The sequence below is a fragment of the Hydra vulgaris genome, chromosome 01 (assembly GCF_038396675.1).
Source record: "Hydra vulgaris chromosome 01, alternate assembly HydraT2T_AEP".
NCBI classification, from domain to species: Eukaryota; Metazoa; Cnidaria; class Hydrozoa; order Anthoathecata; family Hydridae; genus Hydra; species Hydra vulgaris.
In genome coordinates, this window is record NC_088920.1 from 14,107,081 (window position 1) to 14,128,923 (window position 21,843).

Below are 21,843 nucleotides of genomic sequence, written 5' to 3' on the forward strand. Positions count from 1 at the left end.
TAAATATTATTATAATATAGATGTTAGTGTTGAAATATAACGCAAGTTATCCAAGATTAACAACAACATAAAAGTATTAAAGTTTTTAACGAATAAAAATACAAAGGCAACAGAAGAGATGTAGTGTCAATATCTATTTTTTTAGATAATTTATAATATTTATGTATTTATTTATTTAGGGATATTTTAAATCAAAGTCATTTTGTAATAAGAGACTCTTAGATTCTTTCCTTAATTGTTCCAAAGAGATGTTTTGAATTTTTTTTTTTTTTGTAATAAATTTTGAAAAGTGTTTCCATAGAAACGGTCCATGGTATTGGATTTGGTGAGAACTTAGTTTAAAATTAGTTTTTGGTACAATAAAGTTGTTAATTGAAAATTTAGTAGGATACTTGTGCGAGATTTCACTAAAATAAGATTGAAATACAATATGAGAAAGCCCATGTTTTATTTTAAACATGAATTGTAGAACTTGGTGTATATTAAGTTGATGGATACTTAGGGCACCGAGCTTACTTAAAAGAGGTTCGCAATGAACTGCTCTGTGTGCACCAAATACAACCCTGCATGCGTGTTTTTGCTTACTATAAAGTTTTTTTAATTTACTATAATTGGTACTACCCCATACAATTTTTCAGTAAGAGATAAAACTAAGAATATACGAAAAGTATATTTTTTTCAAGGAAGCAGTCTCAAGATATAGTTTAGTTTTATATAATATGGAAATATTTATTGAGATTTTATTTTTTATGTATTTTATATGTGGTTTCCATGACAAATTTCATCCAATATTACTCCTAAAAAATTAACGATTGGTTCTCTTTTAATAAATGTTTTATTGATTAAAAGATTAGGTAATTTTAAAGGAACATCATCACGTTTACTAGGTTTGGAGAACAAAATAAATTTAGTTTTTTCTACATTTAACGAAAGCCTATTACTTGTAAACCACTATTTTATTTTTAATAGTTCTTCATTAAATATGTTAAAAAGAAACTTTATGTTTTTGTTGAAATAAAAAAGATTGAAATTGTCTGCAAACCATATAACATTTAAAAATTTGATGCTAAGTACAAATCATTTCCATACAATAAAAACAATAATGGTTCTAAGATTGAACCTTGGGGCACACCACATGTAATGTATTTTTCTTTTTCAATTTTTTTATAAATAATACATTGTGACCTGTTCGCCAGGTAATATTCAAAGCAAAGTAAGTTTTTATTTCTTACTACTTTCTTTTATACTTTCCTTTATTTCTTACTTCTTTCTAATGAACAGACTGAACGAAATTTATATATTATTATTTATTTGAACGAAATTCACATTTGTACATTGCAATGAAGAGTACAATTTTAAAAATATCTAAAAAAAGAAGGCAGATTAATCTTGTAAGCTTGTACAGTTATTTTTGCATTCCAAAATATTTATCTCACACCAAAGAATATGATGTTTTTACAATGCCTTTAAGGTCAGTAATTCAAAAGACTGACAAATATTCTCTGATTAGGTGTTTCCAATGAATGGAAAGAGTACTGCTAACCTTGACTTTTGTCAATTCAATGGCGACTTTTCCACCAACAAGTATTAAGTCTGAGCAAGCTTTTTCTGCTAAAAAACTGTTTTTCTGCGAAAGAACTGCTTTTCTGCTATAGAACTTGTTGACAAATATTTGATCAATGATTTTTTAATTTTTTATAGATAAATTTAAAAGTCCTTAAACTAAACCGTGTATAGAAAACATGCGTACGTGTAGCGGAAAGTTATACAAAATGAAAAATGCATTTTCTTTTTAAAGGACAAACTAACGATTAAATCGATGGTGTAGCAATGGATTCTCCACTAGCACCTGTTACGTAGTTATAATTCTCAACAGTTCCCCCTGTTTGGGAAAGACTTTTCTTATCAGATTAAATGATCTTGGTACTTAATAATAAAATTTTACATGTCTATAATTTCGTATGGGATGAGTTTTTTTATCAGCTTTTGTTCTTTCCTTATTATTAAATTGTATTTTCTTTTGTATAAACTCATTAGGTTTTAAAAATTTTTTACAAATTGTATATTACGCGAACTTTTTTACAAATAATAGATTACGCGCCAACTCGTTTCCTTCTTCATCTACTACAATAACTAAACTTTGCCTTAATTCTTTAACTATGTATTTCTTGTTTAGATATTTTGAATCTAATTTTCTTCCACGTTCATAACGTTTTACGAGAACCTGATCTCCTTCTATAATATCATGTCTCTTCTTTGCGTTTTCTTTCTCATCAAAGTATTTTTTACTTTTGCATACATGTTATTTTTACTTTCTCTCACTACTTTATCGTATGGTGATTTCTCAACTATTATTGAAGGAAATTTTTTTTGATGTTTCTATTGAAAAACAATGTGGCTAGTGATTTTCCGGTTATAGCACGAGGAGCACATCTATAATTTTGAAGTATACATTGAAGCTCCTCTCTCCAATTTCTGCCCATAAAATAAGTTACTTTTATTGTTTTTACTATTACTTGCATGAATCTTTCTATTATATCGTTTGATTGTGGATATTGCGGTGTTATTTTATTATGTTTCATATCAGCATTTTCTAAATACAACTTTATAGCCTCACTTTGAAATGGTGGGCCGTTGTCACTTCGTATTTTGTTAGGATAACCAAATATAGCAAATAATCTTACTAGTGTAGTTTATTTATGATGGGTTTTTGCAATATATATCTCTATAACAAATAAATACTCCCCTGATGGTAATGGTTCAAAAAAATTCATCGCTAACTCATCCCAAAGATTTTCTGGTAAAATTAACATTTTAATTGGTTTAGGATCTGGCATGCGTGAATTAGCCTGACATCCAAGATATTTTCCAATATGTGATTCAATATCAGTATTCATAGTGAATCAATACACTTTTTGACGCAATAATCCTTTGCATTTTTTAACACTTAAATGTCCTTTATGTGCAATTTGTGAAGCTCTTTTTTGAAGAGACTTTGGTAAAATAATACTTGTTTCTCCTAATATAATCCCCTCATAACCAGTTTACTCATTTTGAAATCTACGATATGGTTTTAGTATTGGTATGTCATACCATTTACCAGACAATAATGCATTCTTTACTGCAACTAAAGTGATGTCTCTTGCTGTCTCTATTTTTATATCTTCAACTGATATTGATTTTCGTGCCATTTTTGTTACTAAAAAGTTAACTAAGCCGCCACTTCATTTTCATCTGACTCATTGGGTTTCTCATTTGGGATACAGTTTCTGGATATAAAATCTGCAATGTTCTCTTCCCCCTTTTTATATATTATGTCAAAATCATATGCCTGCAATTTTATTTTCCATCTTGCAATGCGTGCATTTATTTTAGAACCGGATGAAAAAATAAACTTGAGCAGTTTGTGGTCCACTACAACCTTACAGTTTTTTCCGTACAGGTATAAATGTAATTTATAAATTGCCCATACCAAAGCAAGAGCTTCCTTTTCTGTAATGCTATATTTTAACTCAGCTGCTGCCAGTGACCTACTTGTGTAGCAGATTGGTTTCATTTCAAAACCTTCTTTTTGTAAAAGTATTCCTCCTATAGCATGATTACTTGTATCAGTAATTAACTGTACTTCTTTGTGCGGATCATAAAAAGCCAAAACCGACTCACTTGATAATTCATGTTTAAGCATATTATAAGTATCATTATGTTTTTTGACCAACTTAATGTTTGTATTTTATTTAATAGTTCACGTAATACTGTTGTCTTTTCACTAAAGTTTTTAACAAATCTTGACACGTATGTGCATAAACCCAAAAAACTTAGAAGCTCACTTAAAACTGTTGGTGGTCTTGCATTCTTGATAGCCTTTAATTTGTTTGGATCAGGAATGATATCATTTTTAGATATTTCAAATCAAAAAACTTTATCTTCTCTTGAGCAAAAATGAACTTTTTTTAATTTAGTTGTAAACCTAATGTACGTGTTTTGATAAACAATAACTCTAACTTCCTTAATAAATCTTGTTCATTTGATGCGTGTACTCTAATATCATTACTGATAAACTTTACTCCATTTATTTTAGCATAACTTTGTTCCATACTTTTTAAAAAAATCTCGAACGAATTGTTAATACCATATACTAATTTTTTGTGTCAATAAACTCTCTCATCTGTTTGAAAATTTGTGATCTTTCTGGACTCGACATCTAACTCTAACTGAGTATAAGCTTCTTTCATATCTAACTTAGCAAATATTTTTGAGCCATAAATTTCATCAACTACGGAACCCAATGTCGATATTGGGTATCTTTCGCGTTTACTTGCTTTGTTGATGGTTCTAACATCAAGACATAATCGTACCGTTTTTTTTGCTCTTGGTACAATTACAAAGTTACTAATCCATTCTTGCAGTCGTTCAACCTCCTCAATAATGTCTTCTTCAAGACGTCTTAGTTCTGCTCGAATATCTTTTTAAAGGTGATAAGGATAGCGACGTAAATTTTTTGCAATTGGTTGTATGTTTTTATCTACATGCAGTTTACATTGAAAATATTTTAGCACTTACCATTTCTTTTAAATATATCTTCATAATCTGCAATCAATTTAAATAAATCTTTTTTGAATTTCAAAGTCACCTCACAATTTGCATCAAAATACTGCAAGTTATTAACTTTTTAATTTAGTGGAGATTTAATTTCATCATCAATATTTTTACACATTTTAAAATGCTGCATGGTTTTATTTGATTTTGAAAAGGAATTTACACCATTATCTTTGTTGAGCACAAAGTTTCCATTTTCATCAGTTTTTAAAATATTCAGTTCCTTTGCAGTTTCAATTCCCATGATATTTCCAACATTATTTTTATTTACAACATAGATTTTGTTGGTAGTTATTTTCATTTATGTTTTAATTTCAGCCTTTAAACAACCTATCAATTTTAGAGGCATTGAAGCATAAGGAAATTTTACTGTTAATGATTTTTTTTGTAATACGTTAGGATTGTGGTGTTTAATCCTTTCAAAAGTATTTTTGTCAGTTAAATTCAAACTAGAACCTGAGTCAACAATCATTTTTATTATAACATTTTCCACCAGTACATTTATTGATCTTGTTTTTAGGATTGTCCTCTTTGTTTTGAACTAAATGTTAGAGCAAACGTTTTCTATAAATCATTTACTGAGCTGCTTTCACTTTTGTTTTTTTTACTTGTCTCTTTAACTTGCTGCATTGTCCTGTAAGGCGTTTTTGAAAAACTTCTGCAACAAATGGCTAGATAATTTTTGTTTTGACATTTAAAGCATGTTTTTTCATAAGCTTTGCACTCTTTTTGATGTCCAACAAAATATTTTTCCTTACATCGAAAACATAACAAGTCATTTTCTCTTTTGCATATATTTTCACTTTAGTTACTTGCTGATTTAAAATCTGTTGCTTTTTTTTTTCTTCTGAAAACAGTTAGTTTTTTTTGACATTTCTATTGGTTGTTGTTTTGATATTTCCATGTTGCGACCAATTTCAACACATTTATCAATGTTTATTTTTGTATCCTTGAGAAGTTTTTGCTTCAGTTTTACAGAATGACATTCTGATATAAATTAATCCTTAACTGCCTCAGCGATGTCTGAAAACGCACAATATTCAGTTTGTTTCCGTAATCGAGTAACAAAGCTCACAGTACTCTGCTCTTTATTTTGTTTTATATTCTTAAAAATATATTGTTCATACGTTATGTTTTTTTTTGGTTTAAAATATTGATCAAGTTTTTCACACATTACATTATATTGATCAGATATAATGATATAGATTTATTTTAGAGTATATAGATTTCAAATATATAGATTTCTTTTAGAGTTTTGTATATTTCTTTTATATTTCTCTCCATATTTCCCACAGTTTATATATATATATATGTTGTTTCATTTTCGTTTATGAGATATTGTTCTATACCTGGTAAATTACTAATTGCTTTTGCCGTATCTTTGTCGCCAATTATTGTGATCCTCCTAAGCATAAAATACTTTCATATGTTTGATTATATATGTTTTTTTAAAATCATTTAATAAAAATAGTTTTATACAACTTTTAAAACAACGCGAATTCTTTTATCTTTTAACGTCTCTATTTTTAATTTTTATGCACGTTTTTAATAATGCATTCCACATGAACTCACTTGCGTAATTCAGATTACATAGTTACGTAGTTATCATTTTCAATATGAGAGACTACCCCCTACCCCCTCCAAAGCAACGTTCCTGTATATATTTATTAGGGCTGGAAATCCTGGCTCGTGTTCGTGAACGGCTCGACAAGAGCTCGTTCATGTTCGGCTCGAATGGTAAACGAGCCGGGCTTGAACAAAAAATTAGGCTCATTTATTAAACGAGCCGAGCTTGAACATCACAGTCTCGTTCATATAGGCTCAATTAAAGCTCGAATATATATATATATATATATATATATATATATATATATATATATATATTTATCCAATGCAATGAGAGCAAGACTTATATTTTTGAAAATGTAATTTGAACTATTAGAGTGCAGTGTTTAATAGGAATTATTATGTTAGTGAGAGTTTACATTATGTTTGAACTTTGAACATTAAGTTTGAACATTGAGCTATTAGTTTTAACTTTTATTTTGAACTCTTAGATTTGTGGAATCTTATTTCATTATGTTGTTAATTTGCATGTCTAATAGACTGTAGGATTGTTTATGTTGTTTGTTGATTTGGACTTGCATTATTTACAGACGAGCCTTTAACGAACAATTTTCTTTTACTAAACGAGCTTCAAACTAACAGGTTACAATAACTATTTCGAGTTTTAAACCAGTCGAGCTCGAGCAACATGTAAAACGAGCCGAGCCCAAACAATACTAATCCTTAACAAGCCGAGCTCGAACAAAGAATCTCATGTTCGAAACGAGCTCGAGCCGAGCCTGAACACTCTTAATATGTTAACGAGCCAAGCCGAGCCCTGGCAAGCTTGGCTCGTTCGGCTCGATCTACAGGCCTAATACTATTATACTTAATATATATATATATATATATATATATATATATATATATATATATATATATATATATATATATATATATATATATAAAACACAAGCAGTATGCAACCCGTAATACGGGTTTTTAGTAAATAAATAATAACAATTTAATTTTTATTTGTTTTCTCTAACGAATTATAGATTTATTAATTTTTTTTCTAGTATAAAATATACAGTTAGCCTTCATTAAAGATACAGATTACGGTTAAATTAAATTCGAACGTTCGAACATTATATGCGCAAATAACAACAAAATCGCTATGTTAAAATATGACATGAATTATGTGCATATATGCACATAATTCAAATGTAATATAAATGTTTTTTTAGATATCAATAGAATTATTTAATCTTCCAGGGGCATTATTTAATCTTCCAGGGGCATTTTTCAATTTATTTCTGACAACTCGTAGTAGTTCTTTGTCGCTGACCGTATATCTGTCTTGTAACGCTTCTGAAATAAGTTAAGCAAAAATAGTTAAATTTAAATATATTGTCAGCTTAATTAAGTTGAATATGACAATTAAGTGTCGTATTCGACGTTTTTGGAAAAAATGACTATGTACTATATAATATACTTTTTTTACAAATAATATAAGATATACAATAAACAATATGTATATATATATATATATATATATATATATATATATATATATATATATATATATATATATATATATATATAAATATATATATATATATATATATATATATATATAAAAATATATATATATATATATATATATATATATATATATATATATATATATATATATATATATATATATATATATATATATATATATATATATATATATATATATATATATACATATTATATTGTATGTCGCATATTATTTGTACAACAATTATGCTTTCATAATTAAAAATAGAAAATTAAACTTGAAAAAATCATACTTTCCCAATATATTTCTGGTACAATCTGCCATATCCACACCACCAATATTTTTCAGTTTAGATAACTAAAAAAAACGCTATTTAAAGCTTATTTAAGTAGTTTTCAAACCATTTCTAAATAGACTGTTTAAAAGATATGATGTGTATGCATTATTCAATATTCATTTTTATCTTATTTTTTTAAGTATTAAAAAATCATTTTTACCTCTTACAATATTTCAAGAGATAAAAAATCATGTCATTGCAATGATAACACGATTTAAAAAACATCAATATTCCTTATTTTAAATGTAAAATAAAAAACTAGCTTACAAATGCTTTTCGTTGCATAATTTTTTCGATACAAAATTTACTATTTTCTGGGTCCTTTACCTCTACTAATCTCGAAAGAAGGTCTCTAATTTCAACAAGGTACCGAAGCGACTTACGTTGATACTCTAGAATATTGAAAACCGTGTTTAAAATTCAACTTTGCACTGTAAAAGATAACATTGCATCTAATGATGAAATAATTGATATCATAAATTTTAGCAAACAAATTTTTTAAAACTATTTTTCCAATTAAAGTTAAACTCACTTCCTTCTTCCATTGGAAACTGTTGCTTTTCTTTTTCTAAACAATAAACAGCTTTTCAGATCAAATTTTAATTGGAATTGATTAGAGTGTCAAAACGAAGTTATAAACTTACTTGAGTTTTTGTTTCGTTTAGCCCCAGTATGGTGACTTAGTAACTGTGACTGACTTCCTTCTGCTATTGGAAACTGTTGCCCTTCTATTTCTAAAAAATAAATCTTTTTTCAGATCACATTTAACTGGAATTGACTAGAGTGTAAAAACGAAGTTATAAACTTACTTGACTTTTTGTTTAGTTTAGCCCCAGCATGGTGAATTGGCGATTGAAAGTTTATATTTTGTTTTTTATTTGTTCAAAACGAAGTTATAAACTTACTTGACATTTTGTCGAGTTTAGCCACAGTAAAATGACTTGGTGATTAAGACTGACTTTCTTCTGCCATTGGAAATTGTTGCTTTTCTTTTTCTAAAAAATAAATCCGTTTTCAGATCACATTTAACTGGAATTGACTAGAGTGTAAAAACGAAGTTATAAACTTACTTGACTTTTTGTCTAGTTTAGCCCCAGCATGGTGACTTGGTGATTGAGAGTTTATATTTCGTTTTTTATTTGTTCGAATAAAATCTACTATATCATCATCATCATCAGATGTTACATCTATTGCAAAATATTGTTCGAGTATTAAGTAAAAATACAAATATATAGTATCTAGTGAGTCATCAAAATATAGTTATCTAGCATTTTCAATTGATTTTTTTCTCATTTTGCAGTATTTAGGTGGGGATTTTATATACTTATTTACTAGGTGAGCTAACTTCAAATGGATAACAATTTAAGGACTACAATTTATTTCTAATTTTAAGAAATTATTTATAATTTAATCTTACTACTGCATTACCTGAAAGTAGTGTCAGATCTTTTATTGTTTTATCTAAAAATGAAGCATTGTCATTGATTATGGCTATGTTTTCTGCTTTAAAATATAACGTCTAATGTTAAAATACTATTTGATAATGACAAAAAATTAAAGGAACAATAACAAAAAGAAAATTAATTTAAATACAAAAAAATATGAAAAGGTAATAAAAATACTTTTATTTTCTTTAAGAGTAGCAATTGACAGTTTGTAAATAGAGGAAGGAGGTTTTGGTAGTAAAATAGGGACTTCTTTGCTGATTCCTGTTAGACGTATTAACAGAGATAAATATTATATTAGTAAAATTAACATCAAGATGAGATAAATAGTGTGGATAGTAAGTGACCGGTGTTGATATTTGTCAGTGTTGAAATTAAAAGAGGAGCGACTGGTGCTCCTTCTAAAATTTTTTCAACAAAATTAATATGGACACATTTGCATACAAAACTCAAAGACGCTTCTGCAAGTGCAAGACTCCTTAGAAGGGCATTTAAAATGGAGATATAATAATCCTGACCAAGTTAAAGAAGAGCAATTGTTGTTACATTGACTTTGTGATGCCTTAAAACCATATAAAACAGTCTCAAATGACCGGGGCCGGGGCCCCAGTCACTTACTAAGTGTGGAGCGTGCAAATTATTTTTTAGCTAAATCAAGCATTACAACAAATTTGTACCTGTGGTCACTTCATTGCAAATTTCATCGTCAGTGGTAACTTGCTCACCACAAGATGTAAAACTAAAGTCATTGCACAACTGTCTATCTTCTGGAAATATGAAAACAATTTAAATAAATTTGAGATATAAATAAAAAATAACAAAGATGAAAAGCAAGTTGCTAGGAAAAGAATTGGTTAAAAAAAGTCAAAGTCAAAAACAAAAATGTCACTTGCCATCTACAATTTTTGTTTTTAACCATTTAAACTCTCTCTTAAGAACTGATTCTTTTATTTATAAGCAACCCAATAACAGTTTAAGTTAATTCAGTTAAATTATACTAAATTTAATGTTTTATATGGCTTGATTAAAATGTAACGAAAAAATGAACTCTTTCATCCTTTTTTTTATTTTTTTATAAGAATAACATCATATATTATATTGTTGATACTTCAAAATTATACTTCCAAATAAAGTTTCTATTCTTGACAAACTTATAAAATGTTATAGTAGGTAAATAAAAACTTAGAACTTTTCAGTATGAAATAAAGGTAAACAAACATAACCATTTTTAAAAGGAAGAATTACTACTTTATTGATAAGTTCTGACTTATATATAGTTTCTTGGTGCACGCGCAACTTACTCATATAAGGAACAAATGCAACATTAATTTCTTTTGAATCATGTGGAGTACTTTAAAAAGAATATATGTGATTTAATCTAAATTTATCACAAATATAGCGGCCGCAATCTAATTTTTCTTTCAACAAGCAAAATGTTTGCTCTTTAATAAGGAAACAAGAATCCCGGAATCGAAGTGATACTTCAACTGAGATTTTGTTGATTGAAATATCACTTCATTAAACTCAGCATGCTGTTTTGCCATTTGAACAACAGGATTTTTTTTGCATATAGTTTTCAAAAGGAAAGGCTGATATTTGATTTAGCGAACACCCCATATTAACAACATCTTCGTGTATATGGACTAGGTTGTGTACATTGTAAACACAGAAGTCATCACCATATATGTCTTTTGCTGACCTAACAAAGAATACAAGCAAATTGTGCACGTAAACAACATAATGATTTCTGAAATCACTGCCTTCAGTCAAAAGTATTCTTATAGCAACATGAAAACACAAAAAATGTTCATATGTTATTTTGGAAACAATTCCTTTTAAAACTAAAGGCCCTCTGTACAGTAAGAACTGCCTAAACTCAGTACCTTTCCAAAATGGTAAGTCGGAAAGTGATTGAGGTTGCCGAACAAAATCAGAAGGTAGCATACCATTTAAGGCCACTAACCTTGCAGATAAGTCTTGAACTTGTATTTTTACTTACAGATTCTTGGCCCTTGCTTTAAAAATGTTAGAATTCGTTTCATGACTCCTAAACATGTTAAATGCATGTAGTCTAAAATTAAACTATTTATACAAGAAATTTGCAAACTTATTAGAGGAGTGCAAATTTTTTGTTTTTTTTTGTACAAGAAAGCATTAAACTGGTGTGTTTCTCTCTGCAAACAATTATAAAAACTATTAAAGACAATTTTATGGTTTTTGTGTGTACCTTTTGCTTGACAACGTTCACAAGAAAAATATCCGCTATGGCTAATAATACCTTTAAGAAAAGAGCAAGCTGGAGCATCGCAAATGAAACCTTATATTGAAATGGATATCTCTTACCCTATAAACTCAGAAAGAAACACATCTACAGAATTCGGTTTTGAAAATCCACAAAACAAGCCAATCAAAAAAACATCTGAATGCAAAAACCTCCCTAGAATAGACCATAATTGTTTTTTAGAAGATTTAAAAATTGGAAGACCATCAATGTTAATGAACAGCTGAACACTATCAACATTATTATTTTTAATTTTATTAAGTTCCCTCACAATTCCAACTTCAACTCCAAAATAAGTGAAAAAACCTCCTGCTTTTTCTTTAAAGTCAATATGTCTAGGAGTATTAAGAAAAGTTCGACAATTTTTTGGCAACTTTTTTTAAGCAACTCAAGAAAATCATTTGTGCAATTATTACTTAGGTTGTGCTTTAGTACCAAATGCCTTAATTTTTGACTGAATGTTAATGATTCTTTTATTCGGAATATATCAGGATTACCAATGGATTCAGACGAAGATATATAATTTTCATTATATCTAAAATCAGCACTACTATTATGATCAGACAAATAGTTAACTTGCTTTTCGACAATGTCTTTCAAAGGCTGTGTTATTGGTATATTATTTATGTCACTGTCATTACTGGTTGAATCAACAATAGTATCTAAAATTGCATTTAATCTACGGTACTTTTTGAAGTATGCCACATTTGAAAATATTGAAAAAAGCTAAATAAAACTTTTGAATAAATAAACTTTTCTATTAACTTATAACATGAGTTATATAGTATAACAACAAATTTACATATGATGTCAAAGTTATAACCAATATTAAAAAAAAAGATATCAAATAATGAAAGCAAACAAATACATTAAATGCACTCAAACAAAATAGTGCAAAAAACAAACTGCAACAAATAGTCTAATACCTACGCCATTTTTTAAATTTTTGTTTGAAGAATTGAACTGTAAATTAACGAGCTCTTCACATTCTGAACTTCTGGATCGAAACATTACTGTGTACATTTTATGAACATAAAGCTCATGATAAAGTCTTAATTGATATTTTGAGGATCTTGTATAACTTCTTTGATGGACAAATTCTTAAAGAAATGAGCCTGGAATACTTTCAACTGAACTTCAGTACTGAACTGCAGTACTGAAAACCACTGTACTTAAGTACAGTCTGTACTTACACTTGTACTTAAGACTGCAGTGTGAAAGTACTTTCAGACTGCAGTCTGAAAGTTTAGTGGTTTTATGTTGTTTTAATAATGTAAACAATTTTATAACATGAAACTTTGATTTTTGAATGTGGTAAGTCTTCTTGGCAATTTATTGATCTAGCAGTGGTGTACACTCGCAGTCGCCCGTTGGCAAATGCCACCCAAATCTTGTGAAGGACTACTGGAAATATCAATTTGTTGCAATTGAGTCGCCCGAATGGGCGAATTAAATTTTTTTCCTCTTTTCCATTTATTTTTTTTAATAACTATATAAATTTATTAACCCTTTGAGCACTTAATAAAATCCAAATGCCGTTCAGAAAAATTCAATTAAAAAAAATCAGAAAAAATATATATAAAACTTCCTTCATTGTCGCCTATTTTCAACACCAAATATATATAAACAATATACCAAAAATGTGCTCGATTAAATGTTACCATTTTAAATTTAAGAGCAGCGGTATTTTTGTAAAAATAGCGCTGATCATAATTTCAAAGTCATAGTTTTAAAGAACTCTTTCAAAGCCACGATCGTGGCTTTGACGGACGGGCGACTCAAAACATTGCCGGGCGACTGTAGTTAGTTAAATTTTTACTCTCAGTCACCAGACGGGCGACCGGCAAAAAATCTGAGTGTACACCGCTGTCTAGCCATAATAATTTTATGAAAATATTATAAAAAAAATTAACTGGAGTATATAAAAACCAAGTACGTAAAGATGTACAAAAAGCTGTCTTGTGTGCAATTTAATAAATAAATCGAGTCAATAAACAAGAAGCAATAGCTGAATAAAAACATTTATTTTGTACTATAGTATAAAAAAAATGTTGTTATTCTTTTTAAGATCTTTAATCGGATATATTCGACTAAAGCTCGTCTCCATCGGATATATTCGACAAAAGCTCGCATGTCTTTGTCGTCTCAAAAAAAATCTACAAAAAAAAACGAAATGTAAAAGAAATATTTTAAAGATGACTGTACTCTTATAAAGACGGATTAAACACGTATTATATTTGTTTGCGAAAAACATCTTTCACATCTAGAAATAATACGTATTTAATACGTCTCTCAAAGAGTTTTTATATTCCGCTAAAACTCATCTTAAAAAAACGTTTTTAATGCGTATTTTATTTGTCTATTCTAGAAAAGTTCGAATGTCTTTGTCGTCTAGAAAAAATTATAAAACAAAACTATTTAAAACATCTTTTAAAGATGAAATTGGTCTTTAAAAGACGTATTAAACACGTATTATATTTGTTTGCAAAAGATATCTCTCAAATATAGAAATAGTACGTATTTAATACGTCTCTTACAGATAAGTTTTAAATTCCGCTAAAATTCAACTTTAAAACACGTTTTTAATGCGTATTTTTATGGTCTACTCTAGAAAAGATGTAAATAATATCAAAATAATACGTATTGAATACGTCTTGTCCTTGCTAGGTAGATTATCCAAGTCTTATTTTAAAGTTGCGGAAAATTGTTTAGGTAAAATATCCGGAATAAAATTTCCCTTTTCTTTCTCTTAACTTTACTTTTAACTGAGTAGTTTCTAATTCTTTTCAAACTGTTCTTTGTTTTTCTAAGAGTGATGAGTGAAGCTTAAAAAATAAATATTCACAAAAATTATGTCTTAACTTGTATGTTAATATAACTTAATAATATAACTTGTCAACTTGTTTGAAAAGAAATTCTTTTATTCAAGAACGCGATTTTACTTTTACTCAACATTTTTATAGTAATTGTTACGCTTTATCAAAAGCCAACTCATTTAACTAATCTCATTCAAAGAGGAAAATAATTAAGAACGCTAAAGATAAAAAAAATTATTATGAGGTATTAAAATTGTACTATAGTAATATCAAATGTTATCTTGGCTTTTAGTGAATGATTAAAAGCAGTTAATGAAACTACCTGTAATCATTTTTAACGATAGACACCAACGGGAAGGGAAGCCAAGCTGTCTATCAACACAAAACATTATAACAATAACATCACAACAGTTACGCAAAGCATTAGCAAATAGCTTAAGATGTTTTTAAGATCACATTACAATAAATATTAACAGACATATTTTCTATATACATATAACTAAAAAGGGCCAGAAAACAGACATTAAATATATAACAGTAAGGGATTGTCCATAAATTATACAAAGTAAAATATATTTAAAAAACAGATAAGTAAGAGATATTAGGCTTTTTTATTTTAAATTTAAGTTTTTGCCAAAAATTAGATAATGTTTTTAATAAAAAAAATTTTGTTTTAATTATCAGATTATTATTTTTTAATTTAATTAATGTTATTTTTTTGATCTAATTTAAAGTGCCCGTATTACCAAGTGGTTTGGGTAATATGAGCACTTTTGCTACTTTTTTAAAACCTCTGTGTTTTTATTAAAAAATTCCAGGTGTACAAATATCTAAGTGAATCATGAATAGAGATCCCTAAAAATTGATTTTTCGCAAAAACTTTGGATCCAGCATAATTATATACGAAAATATTCCAATTTTCGCTTAAGATGCTGATCATAATCTACCCTACACTTACTGTAGGAGAGCAAAAGTTATTTACAAAAAAATAAATTTATATTTGTATGTATATATACATATGTATATATATATATATATATATATATATATATATATATATATATATATATATATATATATATATATATACACACACACACATACACACTGTACACAAAAGAAAAAACAAAATTTACAAAAATAAAATATATGCATATATACACAAAAACTTTCATGTCTACATATAACATTTTTTTAATGGTAGACATGAAAGTTTTCATTTATCCCGCCGGACCTTCAACCCCTGTATGAGGGGTGTTAACCTCTCCATCTAAATGATAGGTTGTTAGTCCCCCCATACTGAACCCACCTCTGAAATGACCGATGGGTGAAAGGTCCAGGCTTCTTTTTCCGAAAGACTTTAAAATCTTCATACGTAAGTTCTAAAAATAAAAATAAAAATTGTTATATTTTTTTTAACTGAATTTTAAAATTTTTAACCATGAGCGAGATCTCGTCTCGTTCTCGTTTCTCGTGAGAAATGGGACTTCTCGTGAGAAACGAGAAATAGAAAATTCTCGCGAGAATTAGAACGAGACTTAAATATTATATTATTTTCCAAATTAAAAATTATTATAATTTACAAAGTGCTCAATAGTTTTTTTTTTTAATTAATTAATATTTTGACTCCGTGATTTTAATAAATCTAATTAAAAATTTAAATTGTTTTTGACAAAAACAAATTAAATTTTTAATTAGATTTATTATTTATTATTTACAGTGGAAATCAATCGAGGAAGCAATAGAAATTTTGGCACCACTTAAAGAAGCTACAGAAACGTGGTCGGCTGAGTGTATTCCAACAATTAACACTGTCGCCGATTCTCTTTATTTATTCCATGACAAAATTGATCATTTATTGAGACGGATGGAAAAAATGGCTAGGCTGTCTTGTATGCAAAAAAACTTAAAAAGCTGCATTGAGAAAAGATTTCCTCTTTGTCACACTGGAAACTTATTGAGTGCTGCAGCAAACTACTTAAATCCTGCTTTAAAGGGACTTCACTTGAAGCTCTTCAAAAAATTTCAAACAACAAAAGAATGGTTAGCCTCACAGGTTAAGGATAATGTTGAGTGCCAACCTGTTGCCAGAGTCCTTTCAGCAGATTTGTCCCCTAATTCAAAACTGAAGCGCAAGTTAAACGTCAGACTTAAAACACAAGAGCCAACATCTGAACTGAATCCTATTTTAAACGAAATGTGCCAGTATGAATATCTCCTTGATGCCAAAAAAGACTTTCCGATTCTTGATTGGTGGAATTTGCATTCAAATGCATTGCCAGAACTCTCTTCATTAGAGAGTCAAATTTGAGCTATTCCAGCAAGTTCAACTAAATCAGAGAGAGTTTTTAGCTCAGGTGGAAATGTCGTCCGATCATCCAGACACAACTTACATCCAGAAAAACTAGAATAAATCATCTTAACCAGAGATAACATTGTCTTGTTGGAAAAGTTTGGCAAAAAAATTCTAAATTAATATTTGAAAAAGTTGTTTACATTTGGCAAATGTCATTTGTGTCTATTTGTCAAAACCATGTTTACATTTTTTTTTACTTGGATTTTAATAAATTTGTTTTCAAAAATTGTTAACTTTCTTGTCTCGTCTCGTTCTCGGTCTCACGAGAAGGACTAACTTCTCGTCTCGGTCTCGTCTCGTTTGAAAAAAACCTAGTCTCGCTCATGGTTAAAAATTTTAATTTTAAATGATGGAGCAAAATTATAATAAAAAAATGTATTCCTTTAATCAAGCAAATATTGTAGCAATTGAGAACTTAAAATTACCGTTTGGTGATTTATCGAAAAAAAACATAGACTTATATGTTCTTCTTGCTTGCTAAAAAATAAATAAAAACACGTACATAAGAGATTTTAAATGAAATCTTACCTTTGCCATTTGACAATTCATCTAGATGGATAAAAATTGTAAATATATGAACATTTGATTTTTTTTTACATAAGTACATGCATTTAAGTACATAACATAAGTACATTTACATAAAAAAAATTTTAAAAAATAGTAAAAAAAGACTTTATCAAAATATTAATAGTTTATACTAAATTACAAACTAAATTAAGAACAGTATGCCTAACCTACCAACTCGCCTTTGAAGGAGAACTAAAAAAAAAAAAATGAAAATAAAAATTAAAAAAGAAACTTAACTAACAATATATATATATATATATATATATATATATATATATATATATATATATATATATATATATATATATATATATATATATATATATATATATATATATATATATATATATATATATATATATATATACATATATATATATATATATTAGTATAAACACTCATCTAATTTTTTCTTACTTCTAAACAGAGTTTCACCACCAGTAGGTTCATCAGGAAGAATTCTTCCTGATGAACCTACTGATGGTGAAACACTGTGTAGAAGAAAGAAAAATTTTGATAAGTGTTTTTACCAATTCGTTGCTCTGTTCTTTAGGAACATTGACACTTTAACATAATTTATATATACAATATCTTGTTGCTTACCAAGCTGTTGCTTCAGATCTAAAATAGAAAAAACGTTTTTAATTTAATTTAAAAACAAAGTGAAAAAAAAAATCTAGTTATATAAATCAAACTTAAATATTACTTCATTGCTATCTAAAAAAATTAGGACGCTATTATAATGTTTTGAAAGTGTTTTACCTATGTGATAAACTGGGTTATTCCACGCCAAGTGGTCCAGAGGTCCCCGCACTACCATCTCCGATTTTAATAAAATTTTGACAGTATGTTGTACATACTGTCAAAATTTTATTAAAATCGGAGATGGTAGACATTGCCAAAATTTCAGATCAAAATAATTACTATTTCGGATTTTGTGGTACTTTTTGTAAAGCTTACCCAAACTTCAATATCTGTCAGTAGCTAAAAATTGAATTTTTGGGGTCCTATATTTTTGCAATGAAAGGGTAATATATCTTAAAAACGTGGTTTCTTAGTAAACCGAAGGTGCAGATCACAAATAATGTATTACAAGTTTCATATTATGCCTACATTTTAGTCTATGGTTCGGCAAATATCGTCACAAACGCAGCACTATAAATATTTTTTATTTATTTGTAGGGTCATATCTCTAAAACTAAAGGTTTTTGAATATTGCTATTTTGTCTAAAGGTTCTACATACTATCATAATGATATGGAATAAAACTTTGCTATTTTAAAAATTTCTCTGCTGAGTTATTCTGAAAGCAATATGGCGAAAAAAGTGAAAAACCCTAAAATAACGTGTGTTTGAACCCCTAAAACTTGATGTGGGCAAATTTTTTTTGTTTTTTTAATTGTATTATTGGAAAGACCTTATTTCAAAATTTTAGAAACAATAAAAACTGTCTTGGAGAGATCTTTCTTATGAACGAAAAAAACTTGGTCAATATATAAATTTTTTGAATTTTACAATTTCGTCCTAAACATAAAGATATATCATACTGCATCAAAATCAAAGCTTATTGTGCCAAAAATCAAATTATTTTAATGTTCAAAAAATATTTTTTAACATTTGCTTGAGTTATTTCTAGGGATTTTCGGGTCTGGGTACCCGGACACGGCGAGTCTGTGGCTGAATACCCGGTCTAAGTCTCGGCGAGTCTCGTGATTTGAATGCCTGGACTTGTTTTGGAAGCATCAGGGTGTTTTTTGAATCCCTGACCTCTCTAGTCATCTGTATGTGATGCATAATAGCATGCTTAGATAATGCTGTAATTATATTATTGCTAGGGCAACCCACGGTAAAAAAAAGTTCATAAAATTAACGGTTGGATCAAAACTGTCAATTACAAAATAGTTGGGTAAATCTAATCCAGAAAGAGGCAAAATATAAATTATAATATTTTCTAATGTATTTTAAAACAATTTTGTATCATTTAAGAAACTCTTCAAGGTATTGGAAGTGTGCACTTTAAGAAAAAATAAATATGGAACATGAGTTGACAATACGCTAAAGCCTATTAAATTAAATGTTGAAGCTTTTAGTAGAAACGCTGCTAATCTTGCAACAGCCCGATTAGCAATTGATTTTATGTTAAGAAAATTATAAGAATCTAATGGTAATTTAAGTAGAGAGCTATTAATGACAATAAAGACTAGAATATATAGCCATTAAATTCAAGATTTAGAAGAGCCATTTTAATCTCTTGAAAATGGTACTACGCCAAGGAAAAGAAAAAAACTTACAACAGATTTATTGAAGAGATTATCTTATTATCTATAAAATACTGCGGATAAATGCATGTTATTGGCAATTTAAAATACTAGAGAAGTTAAGGCAACTGACTATGGGCACCAACCAAAAAGAGGCGCTTGTTTTTTTGTTATATATGTATTTTTTTAAATTTTATTACGAAATTTTAGGCGACGATTATTCATAATGCGGTCCTGGTTATAAATGCAAAATCTAGTTAAACAATACAGCTTTTACAACACCTTTTCTGCAACAAAAAACTAAAAACAAATGTTAATATATTGTTTCTTATCTACAATAAAAAAAAATTTGTGATAGAAAAAATTCAGTTGTACAAAATTATAATCAACTTGATTCCAAATTACATATTTAAAATAGCTTCAAATTTGTAATTAATGTCTGAAACAACAATTGACGGTAAATTGTAATATCGACCTGTTGCAGAACTGATTGGATTTGGAATGACTGCAATAACATGCTGCTCAGGAACCCAACAATTGTCCTTGGTGCTAGGCCAGTAAAATGACTGAGCCATTCCATCAGGATGCATAAAATCAATGAAAACACCTTCCTGTTCTTCTGAAATTTCACAAACATGTCCAATCCACTAATGTGCATCGTAAATACATACAACAAAATTTCCAGGACTAAGATCAGACAGTGAAACTAACTTGGTTGAGTTGTTGTTGTAACTCTCATTAACGTTTGCAATAAAAGATGTATTGTCATTTGAAATACGACTGACACAAACCTGATTTTCATTTACAGGTACAAATTTGTGATTATCCCGAGTACCTGCAACTGTGTTTCCAGTACTGAATCGTTTCTCTTGATTGTCTTTAATATTGTCTACTTCATCACTATCAACATAAATAAATGAAATACCTGTGATACTTTCCTTGCAAAAATCATATAAATTTAAGGGCGTTAAAATTTGATTATCAATTGGCCGTTGAAGACTGGCAGGTGCTGCTAAACGCTTCACAGTTCCTCCAATTCCATCACAGGGAGATTTTCCATGACTAGTTGCAAAGAAATTCCATTCTGCTCTAATACCATAGTCAGTATAATGGTGACATAAATTCATAAAATTTTTGAAGTTTTTGTACTGTGCAGCTGAACCGTCACTGAAATAATGAATAAGTTTAAAAGATAAAAATGTTTTAAGTTCAGTTAATAATTTACTAAGAAATACATGAACAGAAATAGTATCGTGAAGCATGCAATTACTGATAACACAATAACATTTATTTTTAAGTATGTCATTAAATTTGTAGTAAACAACAAAAGGATGCAAAGTTGTTTGGCTGTTTTCCCAGTAAAACCCTTGAACAGCATCTTGCACAACAAATGAATAGTTTTCAGAAAAATCCATCAAAATGATCAACTCATTTGATTTCAGTTCATTTTTCAATAATCACAAATAGTTGTTTTGGTTTTTGGCAATAAAATGATGCTTAGATAAAAGAGATACTTTTGATATTAAATCATCTATGAAGTCATCTACTGGTAATTGCAAAGATTCTAAAGTTTCACGATCTACTTTTATCCATTGCTTGAATATTATAGTTTCATCAGATTCAAAGTCTTTAAATTGCTCTTCAAGATAAGCCTTTAACATTTCATTCCCTGGACATTTATCGCAACGATGAAGCATACATTCTTTAGATTCAATATCACAAACTATTTTTTCAATTAGACATTTATAGTCTACCGTAACTGGGCTACTTGCAAGCATTAATTTTATATTCTGGTAAATAGTACATACACAAATACGATGGGTACCTGAAGATCTAACAGTTATACACCATTTTGGACGTAACTCGCAGAATTTAGAAAATCCAACTTCAACTCCATTTTCTTTTTTATACTCCAAAAAAAGTTCCTTTAAATTAACTAACATTAATTTTTTTTGCATATCCACTTTTTTTGCACCAATGCGTACAGATACAAAATCCTTTTTCCCTAGACATGTTCTGCTAAAAGCTTCATGTTCATAAAATTTCAAAATTTTTTCTTTAACATGTTCTGGCAATTTCTTTGCTGCATTTCTTTCT

The 21,843-nt window shown here is 28.4% G+C and overlaps 1 protein-coding gene across 5 annotated transcripts; it reads right to left on the bottom strand.

Moving 5' to 3' along the window:
* Positions 1–7,169: 7,169 nt before the first annotated feature.
* Positions 7,170–13,423, bottom strand: LOC136075126 (uncharacterized). 5 transcript variants are annotated; one of them, XM_065787449.1, is made up of 9 exons: positions 12,677–13,423; positions 9,453–9,485; positions 9,095–9,211; positions 8,834–9,019; positions 8,669–8,758; positions 8,557–8,592; positions 8,292–8,416; positions 7,980–8,044; positions 7,170–7,512 (listed from the first exon to the last, which is right to left on the bottom strand). In XM_065787449.1, the coding sequence occupies exons 6-9, from the start codon at positions 8,567–8,569 to the stop codon at positions 7,452–7,454; spliced, it is 264 nt and encodes an 87-aa protein (XP_065643521.1). In that variant the 5' UTR covers positions 8,570–8,592; positions 8,669–8,758; positions 8,834–9,019; positions 9,095–9,211; positions 9,453–9,485; positions 12,677–13,423; the 3' UTR covers positions 7,170–7,451. The 5 variants fall into 5 exon arrangements, 4 of the variants coding, with proteins under 4 accessions (XP_065643521.1, XP_065643519.1, XP_065643520.1 ...); XM_065787447.1 differs by having other exon boundaries at positions 8,930–9,019; positions 12,677–13,401; XM_065787448.1 differs by lacking the exon at positions 12,677–13,423 and adding an exon at positions 10,363–12,632 and having other exon boundaries at positions 8,352–8,416; positions 8,930–9,019; positions 9,453–10,236.
* Between the last annotated feature and the right edge of the window lie 8,420 nt (positions 13,424–21,843).